The sequence below is a fragment of the Hemitrygon akajei genome, chromosome 32 (genome assembly GCF_048418815.1).
Source record: "Hemitrygon akajei chromosome 32, sHemAka1.3, whole genome shotgun sequence".
Lineage (NCBI taxonomy): Eukaryota > Metazoa > Chordata > Chondrichthyes > Myliobatiformes > Dasyatidae > Hemitrygon > Hemitrygon akajei.
The window spans coordinates 19,945,231-19,958,877 of NC_133155.1; the positions used below are offsets into that span (position 1 = coordinate 19,945,231).

General features: G+C 37.8%; 1 protein-coding gene across 4 annotated transcripts in view; it reads left to right on the plus strand.

The window, feature by feature from the left end:
* LOC140719833 (zinc finger MYM-type protein 4-like) overlaps positions 1-8,650 on the plus strand; it is a 223,882-nt gene extending 215,232 nt beyond the window's left edge. For all 4 annotated transcript variants that reach the window (XM_073034758.1, XM_073034759.1, XM_073034760.1 and 1 more), the window contains 3 exons: positions 2,539-2,775; positions 4,937-5,069; positions 5,260-8,650. In XM_073034758.1, coding sequence (XP_072890859.1) covers positions 2,539-2,775; positions 4,937-5,069; positions 5,260-5,470 — 581 coding nt within the window. In that variant the 3' untranslated portion in view covers positions 5,471-8,650. The remainder of the gene's footprint in view (positions 1-2,538; positions 2,776-4,936; positions 5,070-5,259) is intronic.
* The last annotated feature ends 4,997 nt before the right edge of the window (positions 8,651-13,647 follow it).

Below are 13,647 nucleotides of genomic sequence, written 5' to 3' on the forward strand. Positions count from 1 at the left end.
AGCAAGGTTTGTTCCTCTTCCTAAGAAGGGTTTTGAACCCTGAGCCTATTAGATCTAGAGTAAGTGATATTTACAGCTTTCATGTGGCTAAGTGGGCAAAGTACGTGCTCCATTCTTTTATTTAAGGTATTTTCTATTGATTTCTTTGATACCTCCATAAGGTATTTGTGCTCTATCACAAATTGCATTCTGAAACCTTTGTTGTTTTGGGGTCATTCTTTGATGGTAAAGTTTCAAATTGCTCTGCTGACAAAAAAAAAAGAAAACTTCTAACCAACAGGATGGTATATTTTCTGTAAACTGTATGCAGCCAATTTGAAATTCAAGCCATTGTCCATTTCTTCCTAAGTTTAGGAGTTGCTTTCTGCTGGTAGATTGAACTTACATAGTATCTTTACCAAGATGATTACAGATGTGTCCTAAAGGAAAGTTTGACTGATATTTTTAAAAAAATTCAAAGCAGATCAATGATCAGAGTTTGGTCAAAGTAGGTTTCAACAAGTATCTTGAAGCAATAGAGTGAGGCAAAGAGATTTAGGAGTGATGGGGATGTAGTGAGAGTGGTGAGAATTTCATACTTGGCAGATGAAAGCTGCAATCAGAATAGTTATTGAATTGGGGAATGGTCAGGATGGTAGAATTAGGGAATCACCAGTATCTTAGGACATTTATCAATCTGGAGGAAGTGACACAGGAAGTGATGAAATTTGTTGATAATCAGTAGCCATCATTCATTAACAAGGATTGGATTAATGGGTGATCAGGCCCCGCAGTGGCTTCAACATGGCAGCTGTATTTTAGATGATAAATTTAGTGAAAGCAGAATATGGGTAGCAGGGTGTTTGAATGATCAAGTCTGGATGTAACAGAGGTGTGGATAAGAGATTCACCAGAAAATGAGTAGAATTGGGCAAATGTGCAGAGGTGGAAGTACAAAGTCTTAATCTGTTCGCAGACCACGTCTAGAATGCATTTTGATGTTAAATATGTAAAGCAATTTTATGAGCTGCCAGATTTTGTTCAGGCGCTTAGCAAAAAGATGGTGCAATGGGGATGAAATTATGATGAGAACAACAGAAACAGTGGCTGTTTAGTAGTAGTTTCTACTCATTTCCTACTGGATGTTGGGCAAGCAGGTTGGCTGTTTAGAGATGACCAGGCGATCAAAAGCAGTGTTGTAATGTTGCAAGTGAACTTGTACTTGGAAAACTGTAATGTAAACATACAAAGAAGAAAAGTGCTTCTGAGGGGAAAAATAAAGTTTGGTTTGACAGCTTACTAATTCAGATGAACATATATGAGAATTACATGTTGTACTGACAAGATGGCAGTGTGCTTGGACGCAGAGGCTTCTACAGAGTCAACCAAAGCTGTTACTGTTTTTTTTTCCAACGTATTTTTTTTTTTGACGATTGCAAGATCCTACTGGACATTAAGAACTTAAAGTACTTCAGGTCTGTCATATCAGCGAGTTGCTCACTGGCGGGAAAACTGAAGGAGCTGGACTTGGTGCAGATCATGATGCTGCCTGCGACAGAGAGCCACTGGTTCGCGAAGGAGGTGTGCAGTCTTAACAGCGAGTGATCGTCTCAGTCCCTTTTCTTGTGATCGCAAGACTCTTTTGGATATTGGTGATATGGAATGCCGTAAGTCCAATTCATTGCTTTGTTGGTGAGCGGCAGGAACGGTCTGCGGGGGAGCTGCCGAGGACTCGACAGCAAGGACTAAGCCTTTATCCACAATGTCGCCTATTTGCAGCTGCCCAGGGAGAGGCATCAGAGCCAGGCACTCCACTAGAGTGCCAGAGGCAGTGTGGTGCAGCATTCGCACTGGAGTCGGTGTGGTCCCCAGTGTCCGTTTGGCAGAAGACAAGCTGGATTGTGTTCCACTGTGGACTCCTGCAACATTCATGGACTTGGGGACTTGGATTTTCTTTTGGGTGTGACTGTATCTTGTATGTGCTGCTTGTGCCTCATGCTGGGTATGGCTGTTGGTACTCTGTTTTGCACCTTGACTCTGAAGTAACTGTTTCATTTGGCTGTATTCATCTATGGTTGAATACCAATTAAACTTGAATTTGACATATTGCACAAAAGTAGTGATGCTTTGCACGGTCAAATATAGAAGCCAGGATGTTGTAAACCCTGCTAATGTAGTGATTTATCTATTTTAAGCAGAATGAAGCAGAAGAATAATGGTTCAGTTTGCAAAGACCTTGCCCACAGACAGCTGAATGAAACTCACAAGTGTTTAGTAATTTCATAACATTTCAAACTGATTAAAATAGGAAATACAATGTGTTATTCTGTACACTCTGCAAAGTGTAAAGGCTCACTAAATTGCTTATGCTTTTATCAAATGTTTAAATCTTAAGAGCTTGCAACTTTTGAATCTTGAGCTAGCTGTATCTTCAAGGTGGACATTTTACACATCTGATGTTCTTATTCTGAGAAATACAAATGTTTGCAGGAACATTTAGGATACTGTATTTATGAGCAGGTTACTGTTTGTTTAATGTCCTCAATATTTTATTTGCAGGCCAGTTATTTTGCCGGGTTGAAGAGGAACATCTATGGGAATGTAAACAACTTGGAGCATATTCTCCAACAGTTCTTCTCAACACGCTGCTGTTTTTCAATACCAAATACTTCCAGTTGAAAAGTGTCAGTGAACATATGAAACTTTCGTTTGCTCATGTAATGAGGTGTACAAAGTCTTCGAAGCGGACCTATCTTCGATTCTTCCCACCAATGTATAAAAAGGACAAAGATACAGGTACAAACAAATTCACTTTTCATTAGCAAGTATCAAGCAACTTAATTGGGAAGTGAATCTCAGAACGAATGGTTGTTTTTGCTCAGCAAAGTTCCAGCCAATTTGTGCTCAGGCAAAATAGGAAAGCTGAGCCTTCCTGTAATCCCGTGCTTAGCCAGAATTAGGAATCACTAACACAATGCAATTGCTAAAGTGCTTTTGTTATATAGACAACAGCACAGTCTTTGGTCAAATAGCATTTACTTTTACTTGAAGCTGAATATAGTCTGTTTGCTTGCCCAACCTTCAGTCTATGAGAATAGTGACTTGCATCCAACTTTGCAGTAATAACTAATTCCTCATTCCTATTTCTACATGTACTTGTAACTGTATGAATTTAAATATTCACTACAGTGAGAAAATTCTTCAAATTCTGTTTATGTTATGATGTGGAAATCTCCCTGAGGTACAGAAGTGACCCAATTATGCCTAAACTTTCAAGATGAATAAATTGCATTATTTAAAGATTTATATTAAATTAAAAAGATTAGCATTATTTATCTCATGTACATTGGAACATACAGTGAAATGCCTTGTTTGCATCAATGACCAACACAGTCCAAAGATACGCTGGGGGCAGTCTGCAAGAGTCACCATACTCTGGCACCAACATAACATGGCCACAACTTACTAACTCTTTACAATGTGGGAAGAAACTAGAGCACCTAGAGGAATCCAGCAATCATGGGGAAGAATGTACAAACTCCTTACAGTGGAAATTGAACTCTGTTGCTGGTGCATAAAGTGTTACCATCCTGTCCCTGTACTGTAGAATTAACTGAAATTTAAACAAGCCAAGCAAACGGGAAGTTATTGTTGATGTAGGCTGTTGCCTACGTGGTCACACCATATGATTAATGTCAAAGTGAAGGGGTTTTAGCTTTGACCACAGATTCAAATAACAAATAACACAGGAGTTGCACAGAAAATACAACACAGAGAAACATAGCAAGGCTAATGGAATGATTGTCTTTTGCATTAGGGATATAGAGTAGATTCTGGTTAATTGGGGCACATTGAGACGTGTGCATTTTGGTCCAATTAAGCAACTGCCCGAATTAGTTGAAGTTTCATGGAAATGATTAGAAAGGTTTAAAAAAGAGGCAAACTACTGTTTAACTGAGTAATGGATTATGTGTTTAAATGAAATACAGAACAAATTAGAACACTACCAATACACTGCTATAAAACTGTGAGTCAGTTCCTAATAGTTATTGACAGATGAATTCATCCAGTGTACACTACCGTGTTCTTTTGATTGGCAATAAATTAACAGAATCAGCACCGACACCTAGGTGCACATAATGGGCTGCCTTCATACAAAGCTTTCAACGGTTACATCCTCCAAAACTTCATTTTCACTGTAACATTCAAGATGATGGTTAATACCTTCACATTCTTTCCAGTTCCAAATTTGTCAAAGGAGTGAATTTGTTTTATTTTCACTCCTGGCTGTATCTGGCATCTCCAGGCCTGAATGCTTGAAACCACATTGAACAAAACAATTCGGAGTTGTAATACTGCTTATTCCTCACCAGCTAACAGTGACAAAGGCCATTGCTTTTTGAATAGAAACACATGCAACTGATGCAATTTAAAAACTGTTTGTTCTGAGCACAGCATAGTGTATAAAAGCCATGCGTGCACGTGTCTGATGCTAGTTAAAAGCAGTTTGGCAACAGTCTCCTGCCTCAATTAAGTGGCACAGTGTTCCAAATAAAAAGCTGTTTTCTCGATTAGCTTTTGTTCTGTAAGCAGTGTCTCAAATAAACGCTGGCCACGATTAACTGATGGCCTAATTAACTGGAATCCACTGTATTGACATAAGGTACTTTTTATAGTTCTATTTGCTTAAGAGTAGCATTCTTTGACAGGAAGGTGATACGTACTTAACAGATTCAGATTTTATTAATGTTGATTATAATTCAATTTGGGTTATGATTCTACGGTTTTGAAAATCCATTTATAACAGTTACTGTCATTGATAGAGCGTTATTAGGATGAAATAAATTTATCTTAAACTCATTGTCTGTAGTTGGCAACAGGCGAATCTTAATTGTGAAATGAGGCTTTGTTAGTCAGAGGAAACTGTTGCAGTTATGTATTTTTATTTCTAATGTAGATAAGCTACATTTACTATTTGGAAAGAGGAAGCGTAGTGATGAGGAGGAGGAAGCTGCAATGGAAATGGCGGAAAACACAGATAATCCACTCAGATGTCCAGTGCGTCTCTTTGAATTTTACCTGTCGAAGTGGTAAGCAAAAGCTCGCTGGAAAGAAATCAGTCCACAAATTTAAAATAAACAGAACATAACAAGCATTATTGCATACTGATCTTCAACATATCGGTATAAAAATGAAGTATTCTTCACTATTTAATAAAAAATATTAATATATCTGTTGATAACTTCTAACCAGTTGCTTTTTTTTAAAACTTTTCCCTAGTTCTGAGAGTGTGAAACTAAGAAGTGACATTTTCTACCTTCAGCCTGAGCGCTCATGTGTGCCTGACAGTCCAATGTGGTACTCAACCCTACCAACTGACCCTGCCATTCTAGATGCCATGTTAACTCGTATTCTGATGGTGCGGGAGGTACATGAAGAGCTTTCAAAGGTCACTCTTGAAGGTGCAGAAGTCGAAGATGCATCTGAATAAACTAGATTTCTATCTGTTTTTAAGCACTGAATTTTTGAATGCATGTACCTATGAAGAGTAACAGACTGCTAGGAGTAGAGTGAACTCCTTTTCTGGGTTGATTTGGTAACAGGGACGGGCGGGACGATGAACACACTGGTCAAAAAAAAATTATGTTGATAATTACATTGACAGGAAATCTTGGTGCTTTAAAATAATTACAGTTTAAAAGATTTTTCTTGAAATGGACAAGTGATGTGGATCTGTTTTTACCCCAAGCATTTAAACTGGATTTTCATTGTGTAAACATGTTTTTTTTTTAATTTTAAAAACGACGTGTGACCATTCATTTTTAAGAAGAGCAGAAAAAAAGTTGAAGATAGGGTGTGGGGAAGGGCGCAGAAAGTATGCCAAGAAGTATTTAAATGACAATAATAAAGTTTGAAGGACATATTTTGAATGAATCTTTTAGTGAGACAGCATTTCGACCATTTAAATGTTAACACCTCTGTTTGAAAACACTTTAGTTTCTAGACTGTTGTTAACCACAGAACTACTTTTCTTTGGGGGGGAAAAATAACATTGAATTGCATCTACTAACCCCTTGTTAAAATGTCCTGTGCTCACATTTTATTTAGAAAAAGATGTGTGTGCTGTAAGTTTAGGTGTAGATGTGCACATGAGTATAACTTTGTATATTTTGAAGGTAATGGGGCAGCTAAAAAGATGTTGTTATAAGTTTAGGTTCTTGCTGATGTTTTTGTACATACATTTTAATTACATTTATATCTTTACTGTGTATAAAATAAGTGCTTATGTGAAGCCTGATCAGACTTTACATACTGCAGAGTCATTACATTTGTAGAAAAGCCCAATGTACTCCCTGTTATATAATACAGTTTGCATTGTAGTAAACAGGCGTTTGTGTGACAGTACCTTTTACCTCTTCATTAACCGAGAAACACACTGTTCCCCAGTAACATAAACAATGGGAAACTTGAAAATAGTTAATACACTAGATACTGTTTTGAGTTTGGTTTCAACAAAGACCTTTTGTACATGGAAATTGCTGAACTTTAGACACATTGAATTCTTTTTTTGTTGTTCTTAAGGGAAGGACTCGGTTATAATGCACTTTCTTTCTGCTTCATTCTGTATATTTAAATATGTATGTTTTACATACCACTCGCCGGCTCAAGCATTCAGCAGGTAATGTGCTTGCGGCTGGACTGGAAGCTATGGTTAGAAGATTGACAAACGCAATGGAGAGGGACACCGATTGCATTTCTGTAATTTTCTTTCACAGTACTTATAGCTGTCCTCTGCTAGGTAAATTCAGACATGGTCTCATAACTGATCCATATTCGCAGGACCTTCATTTGGAGGATTAATGCTGCAGTAAGAAGCCCCAGCTGGTGATTTCTTGGCCCTTCTGAACGTAATGATGGGAACATAGAAATTCATTGAATTGGAAAGCGTTCACCAATCAGATGTCTCCTTTCACTCCTTGAGAGAGTTTTGGCAAATATGATTTTAATCGTCATTTAAAAAATTTCTAACTAGTTTAAATTTGCCAGTGTTTAACAGGTTAGGAATGGTCATTGAAACATAGTTTAATTCCCGAGTGAATTGACTGCTAATAGAAAGATTTTGCAAATTGGCACCCTTAGCACATGCCAGCAGTACTTCCCTGAACATAGTGCTTCCCCATGACTTTTCATCCCTAAGCAGTAAAGGGGAAATCTCTCGCACACTGCATAGCTTTCCCTCTGTATTTACCTGTTAGCAGTGCATTTTTTAAAAAAGTTTTGTTCACTAAACTTTTCAGTGGAAAGCTAATGCTGGGAAACTGAAGAACTTTCCATCTTTCTGCAACTTGTGTCAATGTTAACCTATACCCAGTTCAGGTAAAGCAAAGGTTAAGATGCAGATTGAAACTCCACCAATCCAACAATGTGCCTTAACCAATGTCTGGATGAGTATCCCTGTTGCACAATGTAGATAATCCATGTTACATCATGAAGTGACATAGCCAATGTGGTGTCAATTTGTGTTTAATTCTGAGCAATATTGTGTTGTGGTCTTGCTCTGGTTATGATTGCCTGAATTTAGTTATTTCAGGTCCTTATAACCAGCATGCAAAAAGAAGCATTCATACTGTTGAAATGGAGGTGGGATCAAAGCCAGATCCCAGAAGAAAGGGTTGCTTCCAACCTTCACCTCAACCAACTGCAAGTGCTTTCCTCAAAATTTCCTGCATCTCTGCAGATCATGTAAATCAGAGGGCATGGGACAAAACACATTTATGTTTGATTAAGATGGAGGAGGAGAACTCGATGGGAGTTTAGAGGAGGGTTGGAAAGCACTTGGCTTAGTTTCCAGAGTTGGTACATTTTGCAAATATATCAGCAACACCTGAATGCTATCACTAGGAAATGAATGACGTCATCATAAAATGATCAGGTTTTAACTAAAATTGGAGCAAAAAATAAACTGGAATTCAGCGGGTCGAGAACCAGTTGTTTTTTTTTGGGGGGTGGGGAGGGTAGTCAGTGTTTCGGATTGTGACCCTGGATCAGGATTGGTTCAGGGTTTTGACCTACAACATTGGACATTTCTTCCTCCACAGATACTATTCAACCCGCTGAGTTCACCCAGCAGTTTGTTTTCTTGGTCCAAGTTACAGCATCTACAGTCTCTTGTGTCTTCATTTAAGTAAAACTGAATGTGTTGCAAAATGCTAATATTTGTTCAAAATAGAACCTACAGTTCTTTACTAATCATTGAAGAATATAAAACCTTTTAATGGGCTAAAGTAACTGTTATTTTATAATACATTTTTCCATATTTCAACTGAAATATTACAGTGATACAAGTAAATTTTAAAGTTATTGTCAACTTTTTTTGAGGGGGGTGGATGGGGAAGTTTTCAAGCAGATTAAAATTTGTGGAACAATCAGGAATGATATTCTGAAATCCCATTTGAAATCTGTATCCTTTCTGCCAGGATCATGGTGCTGCAGGACTTTTTCTTTTGCACAGTAATATCCTTTTTAAACATTTTTTTGAAAGTTGACTGACTATGATCATGTTGTAGATCATGCCTTTGTTTGTAACACTTCTATCCATACGCCCGGTATAAAGTGCAAGGCATTGTACCAAACAACTATGCCCCTTCAATAAAATATTTATCAGTAAGAACTACAGAATTCAGCTGCTGTCATTAATGAGCCTTTTTAAAGTTTTTAGTCAAACCTTAATTCAACATGGTAAATGAACAAAAGTAAGTGAATATTTATGTTATCTGAATAAAAACTTTTTTAAACTACAGCAATTTGCATTTGTTACTGCTTGGGCGTAATTTTCTCTATTGAAAGTTAAACTGATGAATATCTTCTGCTGTAATTAAATGTGAGTAGTCCGGGGCAGCACAGTGGTACAGCTGGTGGAGCGATCGCCTCTTAGCACCAGAGACCAAGGTTCAAACCTGATCCCAGGTGCTATTTGACAGAGACTGCACTTTCTTCTCGTGACTGCTCAAGTTATCCTTCACATCTCAAAAGATATACATTAATTGGACATTGTGAATTGTCCCTCGTGTAGATGAGTGGATGGCTGGTTCATCCAAAGACATGCCATATCTTTTCATGTTTTAGATAGTTTCTTAATTAGATAATTGGTCTTTACAGGTTAATGGAGGTGCATATGTTAATATATCCACTCATCAGCAATAGAAAATGCCATGGAGCCAGAAGATACTTGAATCCTGTTTGAAAAATAGGGGAGACATATTTCCATGAAGAACACCTCATTATCTTGAGTTTATATCTAGCAATTTACTGCTGACTACAACATTGTCCTAAGTTTTTGGCTTGATGTTGGCCAATTTATTGCCTTTGCCTTGACTACATTCATTTGTGATAATGTAATGCATATGATTGGTATTATCAAGAAGATCCATCCACTTCAGGTATGGTCAAGGCTTCAAAGAAAACTGCCATTTAAATTTATTATTGAAGCATTGTTTTTCTATCCATGCTGGAGGTACTTCAGTTGTGCATTTGCCTCCAAAATAAGCTTCACAATTGCTAAATCAATTTCCCAGAAGTATTAACAAGTTTGTTAATTTCACCTAACTTCCCAATTTCTGCACAGCACTGACAGGAGCCAGGGATGGCCTGGATGATGGTTCAATGCGGATGGATGAGACAGCAGAAAGATTGAGCGAATGAGATCAGACTGGCAGGCTTGAGCGGGTCAAGATTTGTAAAGGAAACTGGCGAGCATTAATGACAGAATTTCACAGATTAACTTCAAAGTCATGGTACACTTGGTGTACTAAGTCCATACTGACCATCATGTCTCTATGCTAGACCTATTTTAATTCCCAGGATACTGTGCTCTCCCACATTTATAACATCTTCCCAGATTCTGCCTCACACTGGCCTCAACACACCACAGCAGTTTAAAGATGCCCAATCTGCACAACTCTGAGATATTGGAGGAAATTGGATCAACTAGAGAGATTTCGTGTGGTGCCAGCAGCACCAGAGCTCAGTATTAAATCTGGATCACTAAAGCTGTGAAGCTTACCACTATGCCACTTTCTGTGTCGTGACGTTGAATTTGTAGCAGAGTTGTAAGGATAACTGATCAGACAAATCCAACTGAATTTCACAAAACGTTAAACCCCCAAATTTTTTTTGCTGTGTTTGATTCTTAAACATTTTTTTTTAAAAAATGACAGTTCTGAAGAAATTGCTATGCAATTTAATTTCTGACCCACAGTTCTTTGATTTAACTTTCTGCTTCATCATTTGTAAATGAGGTCACACCTTTGACTTTCAGTCACTGCCCCTACAGCGCCTCAATCTTGATTGCATTTCTGTTTAAAAACTTCTGGGTTATTTTCTATATTAAAGGGGTTGTAAAGAGGCAACAATTGTTCATTTACTGTACTGTACAAGTTTTATTTCCTCACCTGTGGTATTTATAAAGACAAGCTTTCAGAGGGTGCCACAGTGGTACAGCTAATGGTGCTGCTGGATCTCAGCTAAAATGAACAGGGTTCAGTTCTGTTGCTATGGAGTTTGCATGCTTTTTTTTTGACAGCATGAGCTTCCTCCAGTTCCTTTTATTTCCTCCCATATTCCAAAAATGAGTGGCCTGATTGGCAAATTAGAATGGCAAATTAACCTATGTGTATAGGCGAGAGAGAGAATTGAAGGGAATGTGGAGAGAATAGGTGGCAGGGGAAGCTAGCGGGGAATGGGATTGCTCTATGAGCCAGCATAGGCTTGAAGGGTTAAAAGGCCTTTTTTAAAATTTGTTTAGGATAAATGTTAGAACCTACAGTCCCTACATAATGGAGAAATAAGGCGACACTTTACAGTACAGGCGACCTGGGTTAAAATCTCACTGCTGCCTATAAGTTGTTTGTACATTCTCTCTGTGACTGTGTGGGTTTACTTCAGGTGCTCTGATTTCCTCCCACAGTCCAAAGATGTACCGGTTGGTAGGTTAATTGGTCTTGGTAGTTGTAAATTGTCCTGTGATTAGGGTAGGATTAAATTGGGGGATTGTTGGGTGACATGGCTCGAAGGGCTGGGAGGGCTTATTCGGTGTTGTATCTCAATACATACATAAAAATCTGGTCAATATAGCCGCCTTCATGTGTGATTACTACTGGTAACTATATCAGTAGCATTGAAAGTTCTGTGCAGAGTCAAAGTTAACCAATGTAAATATTATGAAATAATGAGGGACCACACAACACTTTACTCTAGACTGTGAGTCCTGATGAAGAGTCTCAGCGTGAAATGTCGATTGTTTACTCTTTTCCATAAATGCTGTTGGCTTGCTGAGTTCCTCCTACATTTTGTGTTGCTTCATAATCTAACCATTTTTGTTCAATGCCTAGATCTTTTTTTTTTCCTTTTTCCTTAAGCGTTTCAAGAAGTCCCTTGGAAAGATTACTCAGCCCTTATCCGAAATTCCAAAATTCAATTTTTTTCACAAATTGAAAATTCCACTTGGCCCTGATAAGGTTTTCAGGCAATGCACAGGTCTCTGCACACCACTTACAGTTCTGAGGAGTGACCTCACGTCTGTAATGAATATAAGTTAATGAAAAATAGACAAGTACTGAGAAAGTGAAAAATGAAGATCTCAATCACGTACTGAAAGAGTGAACATATGTTGCTTAACGGTATGCTAATCATGAAACAAGTAAAGATCTATCACGATGAACTGAAAATTGAAGATAATTGTGTACATTCAGCAGGCTAGTTGCAGAAATTTATGAAAAGGCATGGCATTAATATTTTAAAGATTTATGATAATAAGTGCCTGCTGATCACAGAGCAGAGAAATTTATTAGTATCTCTGATGGCGGTCTAACATGCTGAACAGCTGCATCAGTACATATGTGGGATGAACAAGTGTCAAACAAAGATGGCTTACTGATAGCATAAATTCAGAGTTGGAAATGATGGCAATACCAGGCTATCTTGTTATATATTCCAAAATTCAGAATCTGAAACAATTCTGGCCCCAAGCATTTCGGATAAGGGATACTCAACCTGTACTTGAAATGCTGAGCATGTGAGAGGTCCAGATTACTCTCAAGTTTTTTTATACCACATCTCATTTGCTTTATATCTTTTATTTACACAGTTGTGAAGATTGGGAACATTAGGAAAGTGGTTCATCATGAGCAGGAAAGATGTAGATTTATGATTCCTTGTGTAAGATTTACTTTTGGAATGACATGTTATATGGCAAAAAAACTCATTTGTTGAATCTGCTAGATGTCCTCACCACCCTTCTTCCTCTCAGTAACTTGTTTGCCCTTTTACTTGTCTGACTAACATTGCCAAAAATAATAACACTTGGAGTGGATGGTCAGATGAAACAGACATTAACAAACCTGCTATTCCCATAACCCCATATCACTGTTGTTTCTCATTTATTTTAGATGTTAAAAAGCCATTTGCAAAGGCCACAGACCAGAAAGGGAATGATTAGTGCTCTGCTCCAAGAAGATCATTGTTAAAGTAAATCTGTTAAAGTAAATTGCAGATTCTTCAAATGAAAAAAAATTAAAATCCAACAAAATTGTAAAATAGTGATTAACTATCTATCTAATTAATGAATAAACAATTAGTTTTTAGTAACACTTTGAAAAAAAAATGGTAACAATTAACAGCGAAGTTTGCAACAAAACACTAGGTTTAAAGACAGTACTGTAACTGTGGAACCAGGCACTTCCTGAAGGCGATGCCATTTCCGATGAAACAAATGAGTTCTAGATTGACCTCTCCCTCCATCAGAACAAATATTTCCTGTTTACCTGGTGGGATTTGTTATCTCAAGATTCTCAGTGCTTAAAAGGAGTTTCTGTATCAGGTAATCAAGTAAAGCAATTGTTGTTTACTTTTCCTTTTATGTTTGATTAGATAAAGGAGAAAACAAACTCTGGTATGTTATTATCGTATCTATTTGATGAATGAGTCATTTTGTTTGCAAGAGCAAGCAGTCTTCCAGCATGTTAGAATCGGCAGCAGAATGCATGCAGTTCGGATACCTTGAGTTCAGCAAAGTTACATCTTTATAACCATGGTTATCATATATGCAATGAGAAAAACAAACGGATTTGCCGATTGTGATGTGACTTAACAGTTCCCTGGCTTGCAGGGATGTGTATCAAAATCCACGAACTGGCAAGACTGTCTAACCCCTGAACAGACTACTCAAACCTGATTTGAGCTCCTCTTGTCTTGCATGTATCATTCTTCATAAGCGAACTGCCGGAAGAACTCAGTGGGTCAAACAACATTTCAGGAGACAAAGGATGTGCATGTTATTTCAAGTCATAACCTTGCATTGAGTCCTGATGCAGAGCTTCAACCTCAAATGTTGACATTTAACATGTTGGCACATTAAGTATATTTTATGATCGTACACAATCACATTTCATTTTCCAGTGTCTGATGTTGACAATGTGGAGCTCGCGATGATTTGCCTGCAGATTTTAGAACTGGCTTCTTTATTGAAGAAATTATTGATCCAGTATGTCGAATTCTAAAGAAGCAAAGGGTGTGAAATGCAAAACAACTGCTCGTTTATTTAAAGCAGAATGTCTTAATGAAGCAGTAGAAACTGCTACACCAAAAGCTCATGAGATCAGGAACATGCAG